This window comes from Pristis pectinata, chromosome 5 (assembly GCF_009764475.1).
Source record: "Pristis pectinata isolate sPriPec2 chromosome 5, sPriPec2.1.pri, whole genome shotgun sequence".
In the NCBI taxonomy this organism is placed as follows: Eukaryota; Metazoa; Chordata; class Chondrichthyes; order Rhinopristiformes; family Pristidae; genus Pristis; species Pristis pectinata.
Window position 1 is genome coordinate 9,409,391 of NC_067409.1, and position 16,686 is coordinate 9,426,076.

The 16,686-nt window shown below is 42.4% G+C and overlaps 1 protein-coding gene across 1 annotated transcript in view; it reads left to right on the forward strand.

Moving 5' to 3' along the window:
* Positions 1-16,686, forward strand: part of LOC127570499 (obscurin-like) — a 465,385-nt gene that overhangs the window by 16,200 nt on the left and 432,499 nt on the right. The window contains exons 3-4 of the mRNA XM_052016136.1: positions 8,966-9,235; positions 15,798-16,058. Of these exons, the coding sequence (XP_051872096.1) occupies positions 8,966-9,235; positions 15,798-16,058 (531 nt within the window). The remainder of the gene's footprint in view (positions 1-8,965; positions 9,236-15,797; positions 16,059-16,686) is intronic.

Sequence of the window (16,686 nt, forward strand, 5' to 3'; positions counted from 1 at the left end):
AAACACATAATTATTAGGGAAAGCATCAATTTTAGGGAAACAAAAGAGCAGGGACAGAATTATTTAGACGCATGGTGTTCGATGCAGCACAAGAGTAGATTATGGCCCAGTGTATCATAATTAAGTTTATACATTTTGTTCGCAACATATGTGCTAAAAAAAATAGCTAAGTCACCTTGGGATTTTCTTTAGAAACAATAGATACAAGTTTGAACTTGCCACTGTATCATGAGATATGGTGGGAATGTGTGTTGGAATGACCACCACACAGTTCTTGTGGAGACAATGACTTATAACCACATAAATACCTTCTGTTTGTACTGTTAAATGGGATTGATACGGAACTGATCAAGCAGCTCAATACTGGACATCCATGATGTACTGTAGATCATCATCAGAGTTGTATTCGATCACAATTTAAAATTTCATGGTCAACATTTCCTGAACTTTTTCATTATCATCAAGCCAGGGCACCAATCCTGATTCATAGGGTCATAGAGTTTTAAAGCGTGGAAACAGACCCTTCGGCCCAACCTGTCCATGCCAACTAAGTTGCTCACCCGAGCTAGTCCCATTTGACTGCATTTAGCACATCTCTCTCCAAAACATTTCCTATCCAAGTACCTTTCCAAATCTCTTTTAAACATTGTAATTGTATCGCTTCTACCACTTCCTCTGGCAGCCCATATCAGGACAGACCATGTGTGTTGCCATTCCTGTCTCCCCCACTTATTTTTTTATATATTATTTCTTTCATTTACATATTCTGACCTGCCCAGCATGTGCCAGTAGGCCAAACTATAAATCATATGGACTTTCCCAAGTGAGAACATAGAACATTACAGCACGGTACAGGCCCTTCAGCCCATGATGTTGTGCTGACATTTTATCCTGCTCTAAGATCTATCTAACCCTTCCCTCACACATCGCGCCCCCCCCATTTCTCTTTCATTCATTGTCTAAGAGTCTCTTAAATGTCCCAATGTATCTGCCTCCACCGCCTCTGCCGGCAGTGCATCCCACACATCCACCACTCTCTGTGCAAAAAAACTTACCCCTGACATCCCCCTTATACCTTCCTCCAATCACCTTAAAATAATGTCCCTTCGCCATTTCCGCCCTGGGGAAAAGTCTCTGACTGTCCACTCGATCTACTCCTCTTGTACACCTCTATCAGGTCACTTCTCATCCTCCTCCTCTCCAAGAGAAAAGCCCCAGCTTGCTCAACCTATCCTCATGAGACACGCTTTCGCAATCCAGGCAGCATCCTGGTAGATCTCCTCTGCACACTCTCTAAAGCTTCTACATCCTTCCTATAAAGGAGGTGACCAGAACTGAATTTTATTCTGCGTTCTGTTACTGTTTTCCTTTGTACTACCTCAGTGTAGTTGTGTATGGAATGACCTGTCTGGATGGCATGGAAAGTCTATGCTCTGCATCTGGGACGTGACCACCATAAACCAATGAACAATTCCAAAGTGGAACTAAGGGTATCGGAATCTGGCAGCTTCACAACATTAAGATAAGATTTCCTTTATTAGTCACATGTACATCGAAACACAATGAAATGCATCTTTGTGCAAAATGTTCTGGGGGCAGCCCGCAAGTGTCGCCACGCTTCCGGTGCCAACAAAGCATGCCCACAACTTCCTAACCCCCGTACATCTTTGGAATGTAGGAGTAAACTGGAGCACCCGGAGGAAATCCATGCAGTCTCGGGGAGAACGTACAAACTCCTTACAGACAGCGGCCGGAATTGAACCTGGGTCACTGGTGCTGTAATAGCATTATGCTAACCACTAACCACTACCAAAGGAGCTCAACTATCCATTCAGCGCCGACAGATATAGAGAGATCTTGGGCTCCAAGTCAATAGCTCATTTAAAGTGTCCATGGAAATAAATAGGGTGGTGAAGAAGGCAAACGGCATGCTTATCTTCATTGGTTGAGGCATTGAGTATAAAAGTCAGGAAGTTGTGTTGCAGCTATATAAAAGTTTGGTTAGGCTGCACATGGAGTATTGTGTGCAATTCTGGTCACCCCATTACAGGAAGGCTGTGGAGGTTTTTGAAACTGATTTTGAAAGAGAAAAGAAAAATAGATAGACAGCCTGTATCTTTTTTCCCAGGATTGAAATGAGGACATGCATTTAAGGTGAGAGGGGGAAAATTCAAAGGAGATGTGCGAGGCAAGGTTTTTTTTAAAAGCATGCAGTGGTGATGCCTGGAATGTGTTGCCAGGGGTAGTAGTGGAGGCATTTAAGAAGCTCTTTGATAGGCACATGAATTTGCAGAGAATGGAGGGATGTAGACATTGTGTAGGCAAAAGGGATTAGTTTAGTTAGGAGTCTAATTATTAGTTTTTAATTAGTTCAGCAAAACATTATGGGCTGATGGCCCTGTTCCTGTGCCGTACTGTTCTACGTTCACTCAGTCTCTCCTTGTGGCAAACCCATTACTCCTAGAACCAGTCTACTGAATTTTCGCTTAACTCCTTCTATGACAAATACAGTAAAATTCTGATCACCTGGTATCCTTGGACTTTGGTGGAGCCAAACTGGCAGATTTTCCAGACTATTTTATATCATTCCCATTAATTTCCCAACACTCATTTAATTCACTTTTTTAAAAAAACATTACACAGTTACCTGGTGAGTTTAAAAGGAGCACATAAAATGAACATGGGAACAGAAACCTGGAGATTAAAGAGAACATGGGCCCTGGTGAATTTAAAAGAAGTGTGGGAATGGGGCCACAGTGAGTTTAAAGGGAGCACAGGGCTCAAGCCCAAGCTGAGTTTAAAGGTAGTGTGCAAATAGAACCCAGTGAGCCAGCTGCCAAACTATTGAGATTTCCGATCAATCAGACAACAGATTACTTGGATTCTTGCTGTACATCCATTCTTAAGCGCTACACAAGACAGAATCAAAATTTGTTTCTGTTATTTCTGCCATGCAACATTTGTCCTGGAGTTCACTTCCTGACCACTTTAACTAGCTGCAAGTTGAACGATGTTGAAGGGTCGTATTCTGAGTGGAGGTCGGTGACCAGTGGTGTACCTCAGGGATCTGTACTGGGACCCTTACTCTTTGTGATTTTTATAAACGACCTGGATGAGGAAGCGGAGGGGTGGGTTAGTAAGTTTGCGGATGACACGAAGGTTGGGGGTGTTGTGGATAGTTTGGAGGGCTGTCAGAGGTTACAGAGGGACATAGATAGGATGCAGAGTTGGGCTGAGAGGTGGCAGATGCAGTTCAACCCAGATAAGTGTGAAGTGGTTCATTTTGGTAGGTCAAATATGTTGGCGGAATATAGTATTAATGGTAGGACTCTTGGCAGTGTGGAGGATCAGAGGGATCTTGGGGTCCGAGTCCATAGGATGCTCAAAGCGGTTGACTCTGTGGTTAAGAAGGCATATGGTGTATTGTCCTTCATCAATCGGGGAATTGAATTTAGGAGCCGAGAGATATTGTTGCAGCTATATAGGTCCCTGGTCAGACTCCACTTGGAGTATTGTGCTTAGTTCTGGTTGCCTCACTACAGGAAGGATGTGGAAGCCATAGAGAGGGTGCAGAGGAGATTTACAAGGATGCTGCCTGGAATGCGGAGCATGCCTTATGAAAGCAGGTTGAGGGAACTCGGCCTTTTCTCTTTGGAGAGACGGAGGATGAAGGGGGAGCTGATTGAGGTGTATAAGATGATGAAAGGTATTGATCGGGTAGATAGTCAGAGGCTTTTCCCCAGGGCTGAATTGGTGGCCACAAGAGGATATAGGTTTAAGGTGCTGGGGAGTAGATATAGAGGAGATATCAGAGGTAAGTTTTTTACTCGGAGAGTGGTGATTGCGTGGAATGGGCTGCTGGAAACGGTGGTGGAGGCTGATACGACAGGGTCTTTCAAGAGACTGTTAGATAGGTACATGGAGCTGAGTAAAATAGAGGGCTGTGGGTAAGCCTAGTAATTTCTAGGATAGGGACATGTTCGGCACAGCTTTGTGGGCCGAAGGGCCTGAATTGTGCTGTAGTTTTTCTATGTTCTATGTAACCCCAAACTGAACTTCTGAGCCCTTATCACACGACATCAACTGTTACTGGTCTCCTAACCCACACCCTCCAATCCCACATAGCCTTAGCATTCCTGTCACTGCTAAACTGCAACGATTTTGGACCCCCAACACTTCACATTTAAAGTTTACATTCTTATGCTTAAATCCCTTCATGGTCTCTTCCTCTGTCTGTACAATCTGCTGCAGCCAAGCAAACCCATTCTCCGACAAACTGATCATGTGTTTTCTTGTACATTTTTCCATATTTCCTTGCAATAGAGAAGGAGGCCATTCAGCCTATCAAGACACGATGGCTCACAGAGCAACCCCATTCCCCTGCTAGAACATAGAACAGTACACAGGAACAGGCCCTTTGGCCCACAACATCTGTGCTGAGCATGATGCTAAACTATAATCCCTTCTCTTTGTATATGATCCATATCCCTTCATTCTCTGTATATTTATGTGCCTATCTAAAAGCCTCTTGAACACCATGATCGTATCTGCCTCCACTACCCTTGGCAGCTAGTTCTAGCACCTACCACTCTGTGTAAAACAGAAACTTGTCCTGCACATCTCCTTTAAACCTGAACTGCTCACCTTTCACTGCAGACCCTTCAATGAGCTGATGTGTGTTCACTTGACTTCATAGAACATATAACAGTACAGCACAGTACAGGCCCTTCGGCGCACGATGTTGTGCCGATCTATATAAACCTACTCCACGAATAATCTAACTCTTTCCTCCTGCACAGCCCATAACCCTCCATTTTTTCTTATTATCCATGTGCCTATCCAAGTGTCTCTTAAATGTTTCTTTTGTATCAGCCTCTACCACCACCCCCGGCAGTGCATTCCAGGCATCCAGCACTCTGTCTAAAACAACCTACCTCTAACATCTCCCCTAAACTTTCCTCCACTCACCTTAAACAGATGTCTTCTGGTATTGGCCATTGTCACCCTAGGAAAAAGGTGCTGGCTGTCCACTATCTATGCCTCTCATAATCTTATACAACTCTATCAAGTCACCTCTCATTCTTCTTTGCTCCAGAGAGAAAAGCTCTAGCTCGCTCAACCTTTCTTCATAAGATGTATTCTCTAATCCAGGCAGCATCCTGGTAAATCTCCTCTACGTCCTCTCTAAAGCTTCCACATCCTTCCTATAATGAGGCATCCAGAACTGAACACAATGCCTTCCTGTCCTGAAGTCCACAATCAGTTTCTATGTTTTGCTGACACTGAGCGCAAGGTTCTTGTTACGACTTCACTCAGCCAGCTGACCTATCTCACTCCTGTACACCACCTTGTCAGCATCCATGATTCTGCCAACAACGGTTATGTCATTGTACATGGCATTAGACCTATGCTTAGCCACACAGTAGTAGGTATAGAGAGAGTAGAGCAGGAGCTAAGTACACAGCCCTGAGATGTGCCTGTGTTGATGGTCAGTGAGGAGGAGATGATGTTTCCAATCCACACTGATTGTGGTTTCCTAGTAAGGAAGTTGAGTACCCAATTTTAGAGGGAGAAACAAAGACTCAGGTCTTGGAACTTAACGATAAGTTTTAGAAAGATAGAAAACCTACAGCACAATTCAGGCCCTTCAGCCCACAAAGCTGTGCCGAACATGTCCCTACCCTAGAAATTACTAGGCTTACCCATAGCCCTCTATTTTTCTCAGCTCCATGTACCTATCCAACAGTCTCTTGAAAGACCCTACTGTATTTGCCTCCTCCACCGTTGCCGGCAGCCCATTCCATGAACTCACCACTCTCTGAGTAAAAAACTTACCCCTGACATTTCCTCTATACCTACTCCCCAGCACCTTAAACCTATGTCCTCCTGTGGCAACCATTTCAGCCCTGGGAAAAAGCCTCTTGACTATCCACCTGATCAATGCCTCTCATCATCTTATATACCTCTATCAGGTCCCCCCTCATCCTTCGTCGCTCCAAGGAGAAAAGGCAGAGTTCCCTCAACCTGCTTTCATAAGGCATGCTCTGCATTCCAGGCAGATACCTTGTAAATCTCCTCTGCACCCTTTCTATGGCTTCCACATCCTTCCTGTAATGAGGCGACCAGAACTGAGCACACTACTCTAAGTGGTGAACAGCCTGACGTATGTGTTCCAGTTGTCCAGGTGGTCCAGAGCAGTGGAGAGACAATAAGATGGTGTGTACTGTGAACCTATTGTGGCAATAGGTAAATTGGAGGGTCTAGGTCCTTACTAATGCAGAGTTGATTCGATCCATAACTAACCTCTCAAAGTACTTCATTATGGTGGGTGTAAATGCTATGGGATGGTAATCATTGAGGCAGGTCACTCTGCACTTCTTGGGTACCAGTACAATCAATGCCATCTCAAAGCAGGTGGGAACCTTGGACAACAGAAGTGAGGTTGAGGGTGTCTTTGAACACTCTAGTCAGTTGGTCAGTACAGGTTTTCAGCTTCCAACCTGGTACACCATTAGGGCCTGACACCTTACAAAGGTTCACCCTCCTGAAGGATGTTCTGACATTAGCCAGCACATTTCTTGGCCCATAACATTCTTTGCATTAAAAAAACTTGCCTGACAAATCATCTTTAAATTTTCCCCCTCTCATTTTAAGTCTATGCCCTCTAGTATTTGACATTTTGCACCCTGGGGAAAAGACCGACTAGCTGCCCTATCTGTGCCTCTCATAATTTTATATATTTCTATCAGGTCACCCTTCAGCCTCCAATGCTCAAAAGAAGACAATCCATGATTGCCCAACCTATAGCTAATACCTTCTAACCTGGGTAATATCCTGGTGAACTGCTTCTGCACCCTCTCCAAAGCATCCTTCCTGTAATGTGGTGACCAGAATTGCATACAATACTTCAAATGTGGCTTAACCAAAGTTTTATACAGCCACAATATGACTTGCCAACTTTTATATTTAGTGCCCTGACTGACAAAGGCAAGTATGCCATGCACCTTCTTTACCACCCTATCTACTTGAGTTAGGATGTATAAGCAGTTGGTTCTTTTGGGGTTGAGTGTGGGGAAGGGGAAGGTCCACATGTTTGTGTTTTGCATGGAAATAGGAGAGACTGGCAGTGTGTCCGGTGAATCAGAAGAACAAGAACTGACTATTTAGAGCATCAAGAGAGGAATGGTGGGTAGTTTCTTTAGGTGATCTTAAGTGGAATGTAGTAGTTTGTTTGGAAGATTAAGGGATGGAAAGACCAGCAGCTAGTTTGAAGGATCAGGAGGGATAAAGGTGATTTGGGGCCAAGCCTTGCTGGACCAGTAAGGAGGTCAAATTCTCAGATCAGAAAATTGAGACAAGTTTGGTAGTGGAGATGCATGGTGCCGGGTTAAAGGTTGCCCAAGGATGTAGGTAAGGCAATTTAGTTACTTTGCAGATTTCCTAAATTCTTTCCTTTACTGATAAAACCATGTTGTCTTGTGATTGTTCTGGGTGCATCCATTGTTGGTCAATGTCACCCAAGTTCCCTCATGGTGCTCCTTAAGAAGCACTGAATGTGAAATAACAATCCCGCCCTTCTGATATGGAAGAAGCATCAAGGTCACAATGATAATTCATGCTACAAAGTGCCTGGTTAGATTTTCTGAGTAACCTAGAGTTTGTAGATGCCTTGGTTCAATGGGGAAAAAATGATTTTAATTTAGATCATGCTGACAAAGGCAATTGTGTCCTTGATCAGAGATTTTGGCCCTGTATCTATTTCACCACATTTATCCTGCTTAGTTCTTCCATGATCATCATCTGTCTGGACCCTTGTCGTGGTCCATTTGAAACTACAGTTTTCATCAACAACTGTTACTTTTGGACTTGGCTGTTTCAATTCCGACAGAAGGCCATTGACCTGAAATGACAGCAGTTTCTAACCTCAGATGCTGTGTAATCTTCAGAATATCTCCAGCATCTCCACAACTTCCTATTTTTATTTCAGCTCAGGGGTAGCATAGCAGGTGGTGCTGCTGCATCACAGCTCCAGCGACTGGTTTTGATTCTGACCATTTGTAGTCTGTATGAAGTTTACAAGTTCTCCTTGTGACCATGTGGATTTCCCATGGTTACTCCAGTTTCCTCCTACATCCCAAAGACCTACTGGTTGATAGGCCACTGTAAATTATCCCTAGCATAGATGGATGATAGGAGAATCAGGAAGAGTTAATGTGCATATGAGAGAATAGATTACATCTGAGAGCTGGCATAGATTGGATTGGCTTAATTAACCACTTTTGTTTAAGGAAATAAATATATTAAATAAATAAATATATAAAATATATTCCAATCATTATCTAACAATTTGTTCAGCTTCCACTCTAAACTTCACCTCAACTAAACCTATGGTGTAAAAGTCATAGTCTTCTATCATCATTTTTATTGTTGACCTTCTGGCACTTTTATATTCCATCACCACAATGCCTCCTGTCCCTCCCACTTATTATTCAGACTCCACTCAACTTCATACCATTATCCAGACCTATTTCCACAACCTCCATTAAAAATAATAGTCCTGCCTGTACACTCTGGCACCTTTTCAAATTTCCTAGCTTTCAAGAGCCTTCTTAAAATTCATCTTTGAACAAGCTTTTCACCATTTGTTCTTTAGCTTGACATCCATTTCTTTAATTGTGTGTGAAGTATTTTGGAAATTATTTTTTAAAGTGGCATTTAATTTTTAAAATATTGCTGGATTCAGTCATTTTATTCACATGATCTTAAAGCAGATACAACTGCTATTAGTAAACAGTTTGTATGATCCAGCAAGTGCTGATTTAATTATTTTTTTTCCTTAAGGCTGCATCTTAACATTTTTTATACTTTGTTTTAATGGTCAATTCTTATTTAATTACAAAAGCAATGCATAATGAAAAATAAGTTTTGCTCACATACTCATGTTGATAATTATGTTTTATTTCAGAACCAAGGGTATCCTTTAAAACTAAACTGAAAGATGTTGAAGCTGTGGAGAAGGAAACAGCAACCCTCCAGTGTGAAGTTCCTATTCCTGCCATACAGGCCAGTTGGTTCTTGGAGGAAACAGAGATAGCTGAAAGTACTAAATATAAAATAGAAGAGGAAGGCACCCTTAGAAAACTTACTATAAAAAATGTTACTACTGATGACGATGCTGTCTATATCTGTGAAATGAATGAAGGCAGCAGAACAGTTGGTGAATTGACAGTAAAAGGTAGGGCACTGCTGGTACTTGGATTGCAATGATGTGTTTAAATGCTCAACAGTTAATCTCTTGGTTTAAATTGTTAGCCAAGTGTTTTGAAGTTGTTGATCTGTCACTTACATTAGGATATTCAAAGAATTATGTTCTTAAATCAATTGGAAGATATGTCTCATGACTTAAGTTACTTAAAATAATGAGTTTTGCCATATTAGGAGTAAATATTTGGTTTTATTAAGCATGGTGGCTATACACACACATAGAAGAACATTTGTGAGAGTTTTCTAGGGAATCTGATAGTACCATCCAATCAACAGCAATAATTAGTTTTAAAACTGCCTGACTTTGTTACAAATTTCACTCTGGTCTGTTAATCACATTTAGCTCAAATGGTTACAGAAATTCATGCTCTTTGCACAGACCCGAGGCTTCTGACATTGTGAATTATCTGATCTTGCAAATTATAGTGACTACTTCAAGTTGGGTGTTAGTCTGGCTATATTTCAGTTTCATTGACAAAGATATTTGAATTCCAAGCTTACATTCCAGCAGTGATTATCAAGTTATTTGAATTAATCATATCATACAATTTATTTTGTTAGAGTCATAGAATAATACAGCATAGAAGCAGGCCCTCTAGCCCATCCAGTCCATGTTGACCTGATTTTCTGCCAAGTCCCACCTACCTGCACCCTGGCCATATCCCTCCAAACTCCTCCCATCCATGTACCTATCCAAACTTTGCTTAAATGTTACAATTGAACCCGCAACTACCAGGTCCACTGGCAGCTCATTCCATACTTGCACACCCTCTGAGTGAATAAGTTTCCCCTGAGATTACCCTTGAATATTTCACCCTAAACCTATGACCATAATCAACATATAGGCAGAAATTGAAGACTGCAGCACCAGTGGTGAGGACCACAAATGTATGGTCAAGCGAGGTGGGGGAGCATTTACAGGACTGCTTTGAATCGGTGAACTGGACCATATTCAGGGATTCATCTTTGGATCTGAATGAATATGCCACAGCCGTCACAGACTTCATCACAACCTGCGTGGATGAGTGTGCTATCGAGAACATACCAAGTTTTCCCAAACCAGAAGCCCTGGATGAACCAGGAGATACAGTGTCTGCTGAGGGCTAGATCTGTGATGTTCAAGACTGGTGATCCAGAACCCTACAAGAAGTCCAGGTACGACCTATGGAAGGTCATCATGAGGGCAAAAAGGCAATTTCGTGTGAAGTTAGAGACAATTGGATGCACTACAGCTGTGACAGGGTTTACATGCCATTACTTTCTATAAGGTGAATCCTAACAGCATAAATGGCAGTGAGGCTGCACTCTGAGGAGCTCAATGCCTTTTAAGTGCAGAACATCCATCAAGAGGGTGAACCCTTGCAAGGCGTCAGGCCTGGACTGTGTACCCGGCAGGGTACCGAAAATCTGTGCCGACCAACTGGCTGGAGTGTTCAAGGATATCTTCAACCTTTCACTGCTGCAGTCAGAGGTTCCCACCTGCTTCAAAAGGGCATCGATCATACTGGTGCCCAAGAAGAGTAGGGTGAGCTGCCTCAATGACTATCACCCAGTAGCACTCGCATGTACTGTGAAGTGCTTTGAGAGGTTGGTTATAGCTAGAATCAGTTCCTGCCTGAGCAAGGACCTGGACCCACTGCAATTTGCCTCCTGCCATGACAGGTCTACAGTGGACACAATCTCACTGGCATTCCACATGGCTTTGGCCTGGACAACAGCAAAACATACGTCAGGCTGCTGTTTACCAATTACAGTTTGGCATTCAACACCATCCCATCAGTACTAATCAACAAGCTTCAAAACCTGGGCCTCTGTACCTCCCTCTGCAACTGGATTCTCGACTGCCTTATTAGGAGATGATAGTCAGTGAGGAGGAGATGTTACTCTCAATATAGGCACACCTCAAGTGTGTGCTTAGCCCACTGCTCTACTCTGTACACATGATTGTGGCTAGGTACAGCTCAAATGCCATCTATAAATTCACCAATGACACCACTGTTGTTGGCAGAGTCTCAGATGGTGATGAAGAGGTGTACAGGAGTGAGAGATTGGCTAGTTGAGTGGTGTCACAACAACCTCACTCAACGTCAGCAAGACCAAGGAATTGATTGTGGACTTTAGGAATGGAAAGTTGGGAGAACACACCATTCTTCATTGAGGGGTCAGTGGTGGAAAGGATGAACAGCTTCAAGTTCCTAGGTGTCAGCATCTCAGAGGATCTACCTTGAGCTCAACACAATGCAATCGCGAAGAGAGCACACCAGCAGCTCTACTCCATTAGGAGTTTGAGAAGATTTGGTATGTCACCAAAGACTCTTGCAAATTTCTATATATGTGCAGTAGAGAGCATTCTAACTGGTTGCATCACAGCCTGGTATGGAGGCTCCAATGTGCAGGATTGAAAAAGGCTGCTGAAGGATGTAGACTCAGCCAGCTCCCTCACAGGCACCACCCTTCCCACCATCAAGGACATCTTCAAGAGGCAATGCCTCAAAGTGGCATCCATCATTAAGGACCCTCACCACCCAAGACATGCCCTCTTCATGTTACTATCATTGGGGAGGAGGTACAGGAGCCCAAAGACCCACACTCTACATTTCAGGAACAGCTTCTTCACCTCAGATTTCTGAATGGTCCAGGAACACTACCTTATTATTCCTCTTTTGCACTAATTATTTTTGTAACTTTTAGTAATTTTATGTCTGTCTTGCACTGTACTGCTGTTGCAAAACAATACATTTCATGACATATGTCAGTGATAATAAACCTGATTCTGATTTGTCTCACTCAACCAGAGGGGAAAAGCCTGCATAAATTCACCCTATCTATACCCCTCAGTTTTGTATACCTCCAAGATTTCCCTTCATTCTCCTGCACTCAATCTAATAAGGTGCTGTCTATCCAAATACTTATATCCTGTCCCTTAGAATACCTTCCAGTAATTTACCCACGACTGACATCAGGCTCATAAGCCTATAATTTCCCAGCTTATTCTTAGAGCCTTTCTTGAACAATGGAACAACACAAGTTATCCTCCAGTACCTCAACCATGGCTAAGGACATTTTAAATCTCTATGCTAGGGCCCCTTGAATTTCTGCACTAGCCTCCAACAAGGTCCAAGGGGACACCACCTTGTCAGGTCCTGTGGATTTATCTACCTTAATTCACCTCAAGACAGCCAGCACCTCTTCTTCCATAATTCAGATATGGTTCATGACCTCACTACTCTTTTGCCTCAGTTCTATAGCTCATGTCTGTCTCCTGAGTAAACACAGATGCAAAAAATTCATTTAAGATCTCCCCATCTCTTTTAGGTCCATGCATAGATGACCACTCTGATCTTCAAGAGGACTAATTTTGTCCCTTGCTACCCTTTTGTTCTTAATATAGCTATAGAAACCCTTTGGATTCCCTTTCACCATGTTTGCCAGAGCAACCTCATGTCCTATTTTGCCCTCCTGATTTCTTAAGTATCATCTTGTATTTCTTATACTCCAAGCACCTCATTTGATCCTAACTGCTTATACCTGATATACACCACCACCTTTTTCTTTACCAGGGCCTCAATCACCCTTGATAACCAAGGTTCCCTAAACCTATTAGCCTTGCCTTTTATTGTAACAGGAACATAGATTCTGTACTCTCAATATTTCACTTGAAAACCTCCCACTTACCAAGCATTTCTCTGCCAGAAGACAGCCTGTCCCAGTCCATGCCTGCCAGATCCCTTCTGATGCCATCAAAATTGGCCTTACTCCAATTTAGAATCTCAACCCAAGGACCAGTCCTGTTCTTCTCTATAATTATCTTGAAATTAATGGAATTATGATCACTAGATCCAAAGTGTTCCCCTACACACACTTCTATCACCTGCCCTGTTTCATTCCCTAAGAGGGAATCAGGTATTGTGCTCTAGTTGGGACCTCTACATATTGATTAAGGAAACTTTCCTGAACACATTTGACAAACTATCCCATCCAATCCCTTTACAGTATGGGAGTCCTTGTCAATATGTGGAAAGTTAAATCACCTATTACAACATTTCTTGCAACTATCTGCTTTCTACAAATTTGTTCCTCTAAATTCTACTGGGACTATTGGGAGGTCTAAAAAAGTCCCATTAACATGGTAATCCCTTTTTCATTCTTCAGTTCCACCCACATTGACTCAGTAAACAAGCAGTCCAGTATGTCCTGAGCACTGCTGTGATATTTTCCCTGATGAGTAATGCCACCCCCTTTAATAGCTCCTTCTCTATCATGTCTGAAACATCAGAACCTTGGAATATTGAGCTGCCAGTCCTGTCCCTCCTGCAACCAAGTCTCACTAATGGCTACAACATCATAATTCCACATGCTGATCCACTCAAGTTCATCTCCCTTATTTAAAATACTCCTTGCATTGAAATAGACTCATCTCAGAACATTAGTCCAACCATGATCATCAACCAGTCAATTTCTGTCTTTGCTTGTAGGCTTAACATCTACTTTCCTCACAGCTACTTCACTTATTGCCCTGCCACTCTGGTTCCCAACCCCCTACAACTCTAGTTTTAAACTCCTCCTCTGCTGAACAGCATTGCAAATCTTCTTGCAAGGATATTGGTCCCTTCTAGTTCAGGTGCAAACTGTCCTGCTTGTACAGGTCCCACCTGCCCTAGAAGAGAGCCCAATGATTCAAAGTCTGAAGCCCTCTCTCCGGCACAATCTCTTTAGCTACATGTTAAACTGCACAATCTTCCTATTTCTTGCCTCACTACCACATGGCACTGGTAGAAATCCTGAGATCACCACCCTTGAGGTCCTGTCTTTTAACTTGCACCTAAATCCCTGAACTCACTTTGCAGGACCTCGTCACCCTTTCTGCCTATGTCATTGGTACCAATGTGGACCACGACTTCTGGCTGCTCACCCTCTCCCTTAAGAATGCTGTGGGCTCAATCCAAGACCTCTCTGACCTTGACACCTGGAAGACAACATGCCATCCAGGAATTTCATTCTCGTCCACAGAATCTCCTGTCTGTTCCCCTAACCAATGAATCCCCTATTACTACTGTACTTCTTTCCCCACCCCCCCTTACGAGCCACAGAGCCAGACTCAGTGCCAGAAACCTGGCTGCTGTGGCTTTCCTCTGGTAGGTTATCTCCCCAACAGTATCCAAATCAGTATACTTGTTATTGAGGGGACAGCCACAGGGGTACTCTTCACTGACTGCCTAACAGCTCTGCTTCTCCTGACAGTCACCCAGCTACCTGCATTCTGCAACTTAGGTGTGATTGCCTCCCTGTAACTCATATATACTCCTCAGCCTCCTGAATGACACAAGAGTTCATCCAGCTCCAGTTCCCTAACACAGTCTGTAAGGAGCTGCAGCTGGATGCACTTCTCACAGATGTAGTCATCAGGAACACCCTCTCTTCCCACATCCTGCAAAAGAAGCATACTACCACCCTGATTATCATTCCCACTGCTCTAACTGTGGGAATAAGAAAGAAAGAGAACTTGCTAGAATCCCACCTTAGCCTTCACTCACTTCCTCCACCTTGTCACACAAAGCCTCAGCTCCCCACTAATGCTGGCCCACTCCAACAATGGCCATGCTGCTTGACCCTAACTGCTTTTTATTGGTTGCTGACAATTAGCTAATTAACCAATCAATTTGCAACTAACAATTTGCAAATATGCATCTTTTGGGTTCCTGCGAGGTGAATCTGAACAGAAAGTCCCGAGACTCGCCTCATTTTTAAAAAAAAACTCCTGCCTCTCACTCCAAGTCCTGGTTCCTGCTTGTTCTGACATAATTTTGTTCTGAAATAATTTTGTTCTGACATCTTTAGATTCTATATGATAGCTAGGAAATACATTGAATTTTCTCCTGCTCCACCACTGTAACATTGCTTGAAATAGAGGTGGAATTTTTTTTTGCTTGTAAATGGTATTTTTGCCTCACTTGTTAGAAGATTGTGTTGATAGAGTATGAGCATCAGAAGGAAGAGCTAGAGGCAAAATAAAAACAGAAAATGCTGAAAATACTCCACAGGTCAGGCTGTATCTGTGGGAAGAGAAACCGCAAATGTTTCAGGACAAAGACCCTGAATTTGTTCTGATGTTGGATCTTTGACCTGAAATGTTAGCTCTGTTTCTCTTCCCACAGATGTGGACTGACTTGCTGAGTAATTCCAGCATTTTCTGTTTTTATTTTAGATTTCCAGCTTACTTCAGGTAGAGGTATGATAATATGAAAGACACTATCCATTAAATAATAATTATGGGCAAGAGGAATATACTATTAGAAGTCATTTTTTTTGAAAAGTTCACTACATCCTTTAGTTTTAGAAAAAGTAGTTTCATTTACTGTTTGGTGGAACAAACTCAGAATTATACTGAAAACATAGACTTTAGTTAATTCATTTCACTTTCAAGAGATGAATGATGTCCTTATAGACTATAACTGTTTCATCAGGTGCAGTGAGATATCACAAATAATAGTACAGGGAGACCATACTTTTCATTTTCTTCATTTTTCATACAGGTAATATTGTTAAGAAACTTCCAAGGAAAACTACGGTACCAGAAAATGACACTGCCGTTTTTTGTGTGGAATTGAGTAGTGGCTGTAATAATATCAGGTGGACAAAGAATGGAGAAGACCTAAAACCAAATGACAGAATGACCATCACTGTATCTGGCACTCGGCGCACTCTAACAATTCGAGAGTGTAAATGGGAAGATGCTGGAGAAATAGCACTTTTGGCAGATGACTCTAGAACATCAACTCAATTCACAATAACATGTGAGTTTTAAGACAACTATTTTTATTATCTTGTTCTTTCAGAAGAACAAGCTTTGTCCTTGTGTTATTGTTACTTATTGTTACTTATGGCTAAGAATTAGGTTTGTGCAGGTCTTGAGCTTAGTAACGATAGGAAAGTGTGGTCAAGTATATCTACAATATTATCTTGAGTTCACATAAATAAAGCGACAAAAGATACTAATTACTGTGAAATACAAAAGCTAGGTAATTCATCAGGAATTCACTCCCCTATTTCATATAATTAGCTATGATATCTTATCTAATATACTGGCAAAATGCTCCCCCTTTTTTGAACACACAAACACAACAAACTAGGAGCAGGAGTAGGCCACCGGGTCCCTAAAGTCTGTGCCCCCATTCAATGTGATCATGGCTGATTTATGCTGCTCTCAACTCCTCTTCTGTGCCAATTCCCCATAACCATCAGTTCCTTAATATTCCTTAATAATTGGTCCATGCTGACCAAGATGTCCATCCAAGCTAGTCCCATTTGAAAGCATTTGGCCCATAACCTTGTAAACCTTTCCTATCTATGTACCTGTCCAAGTCTTTAAAGAGTTGTTATCGATCCTGTCTCCCCTCTGGCAGCTTATTCCACTTTTGTACC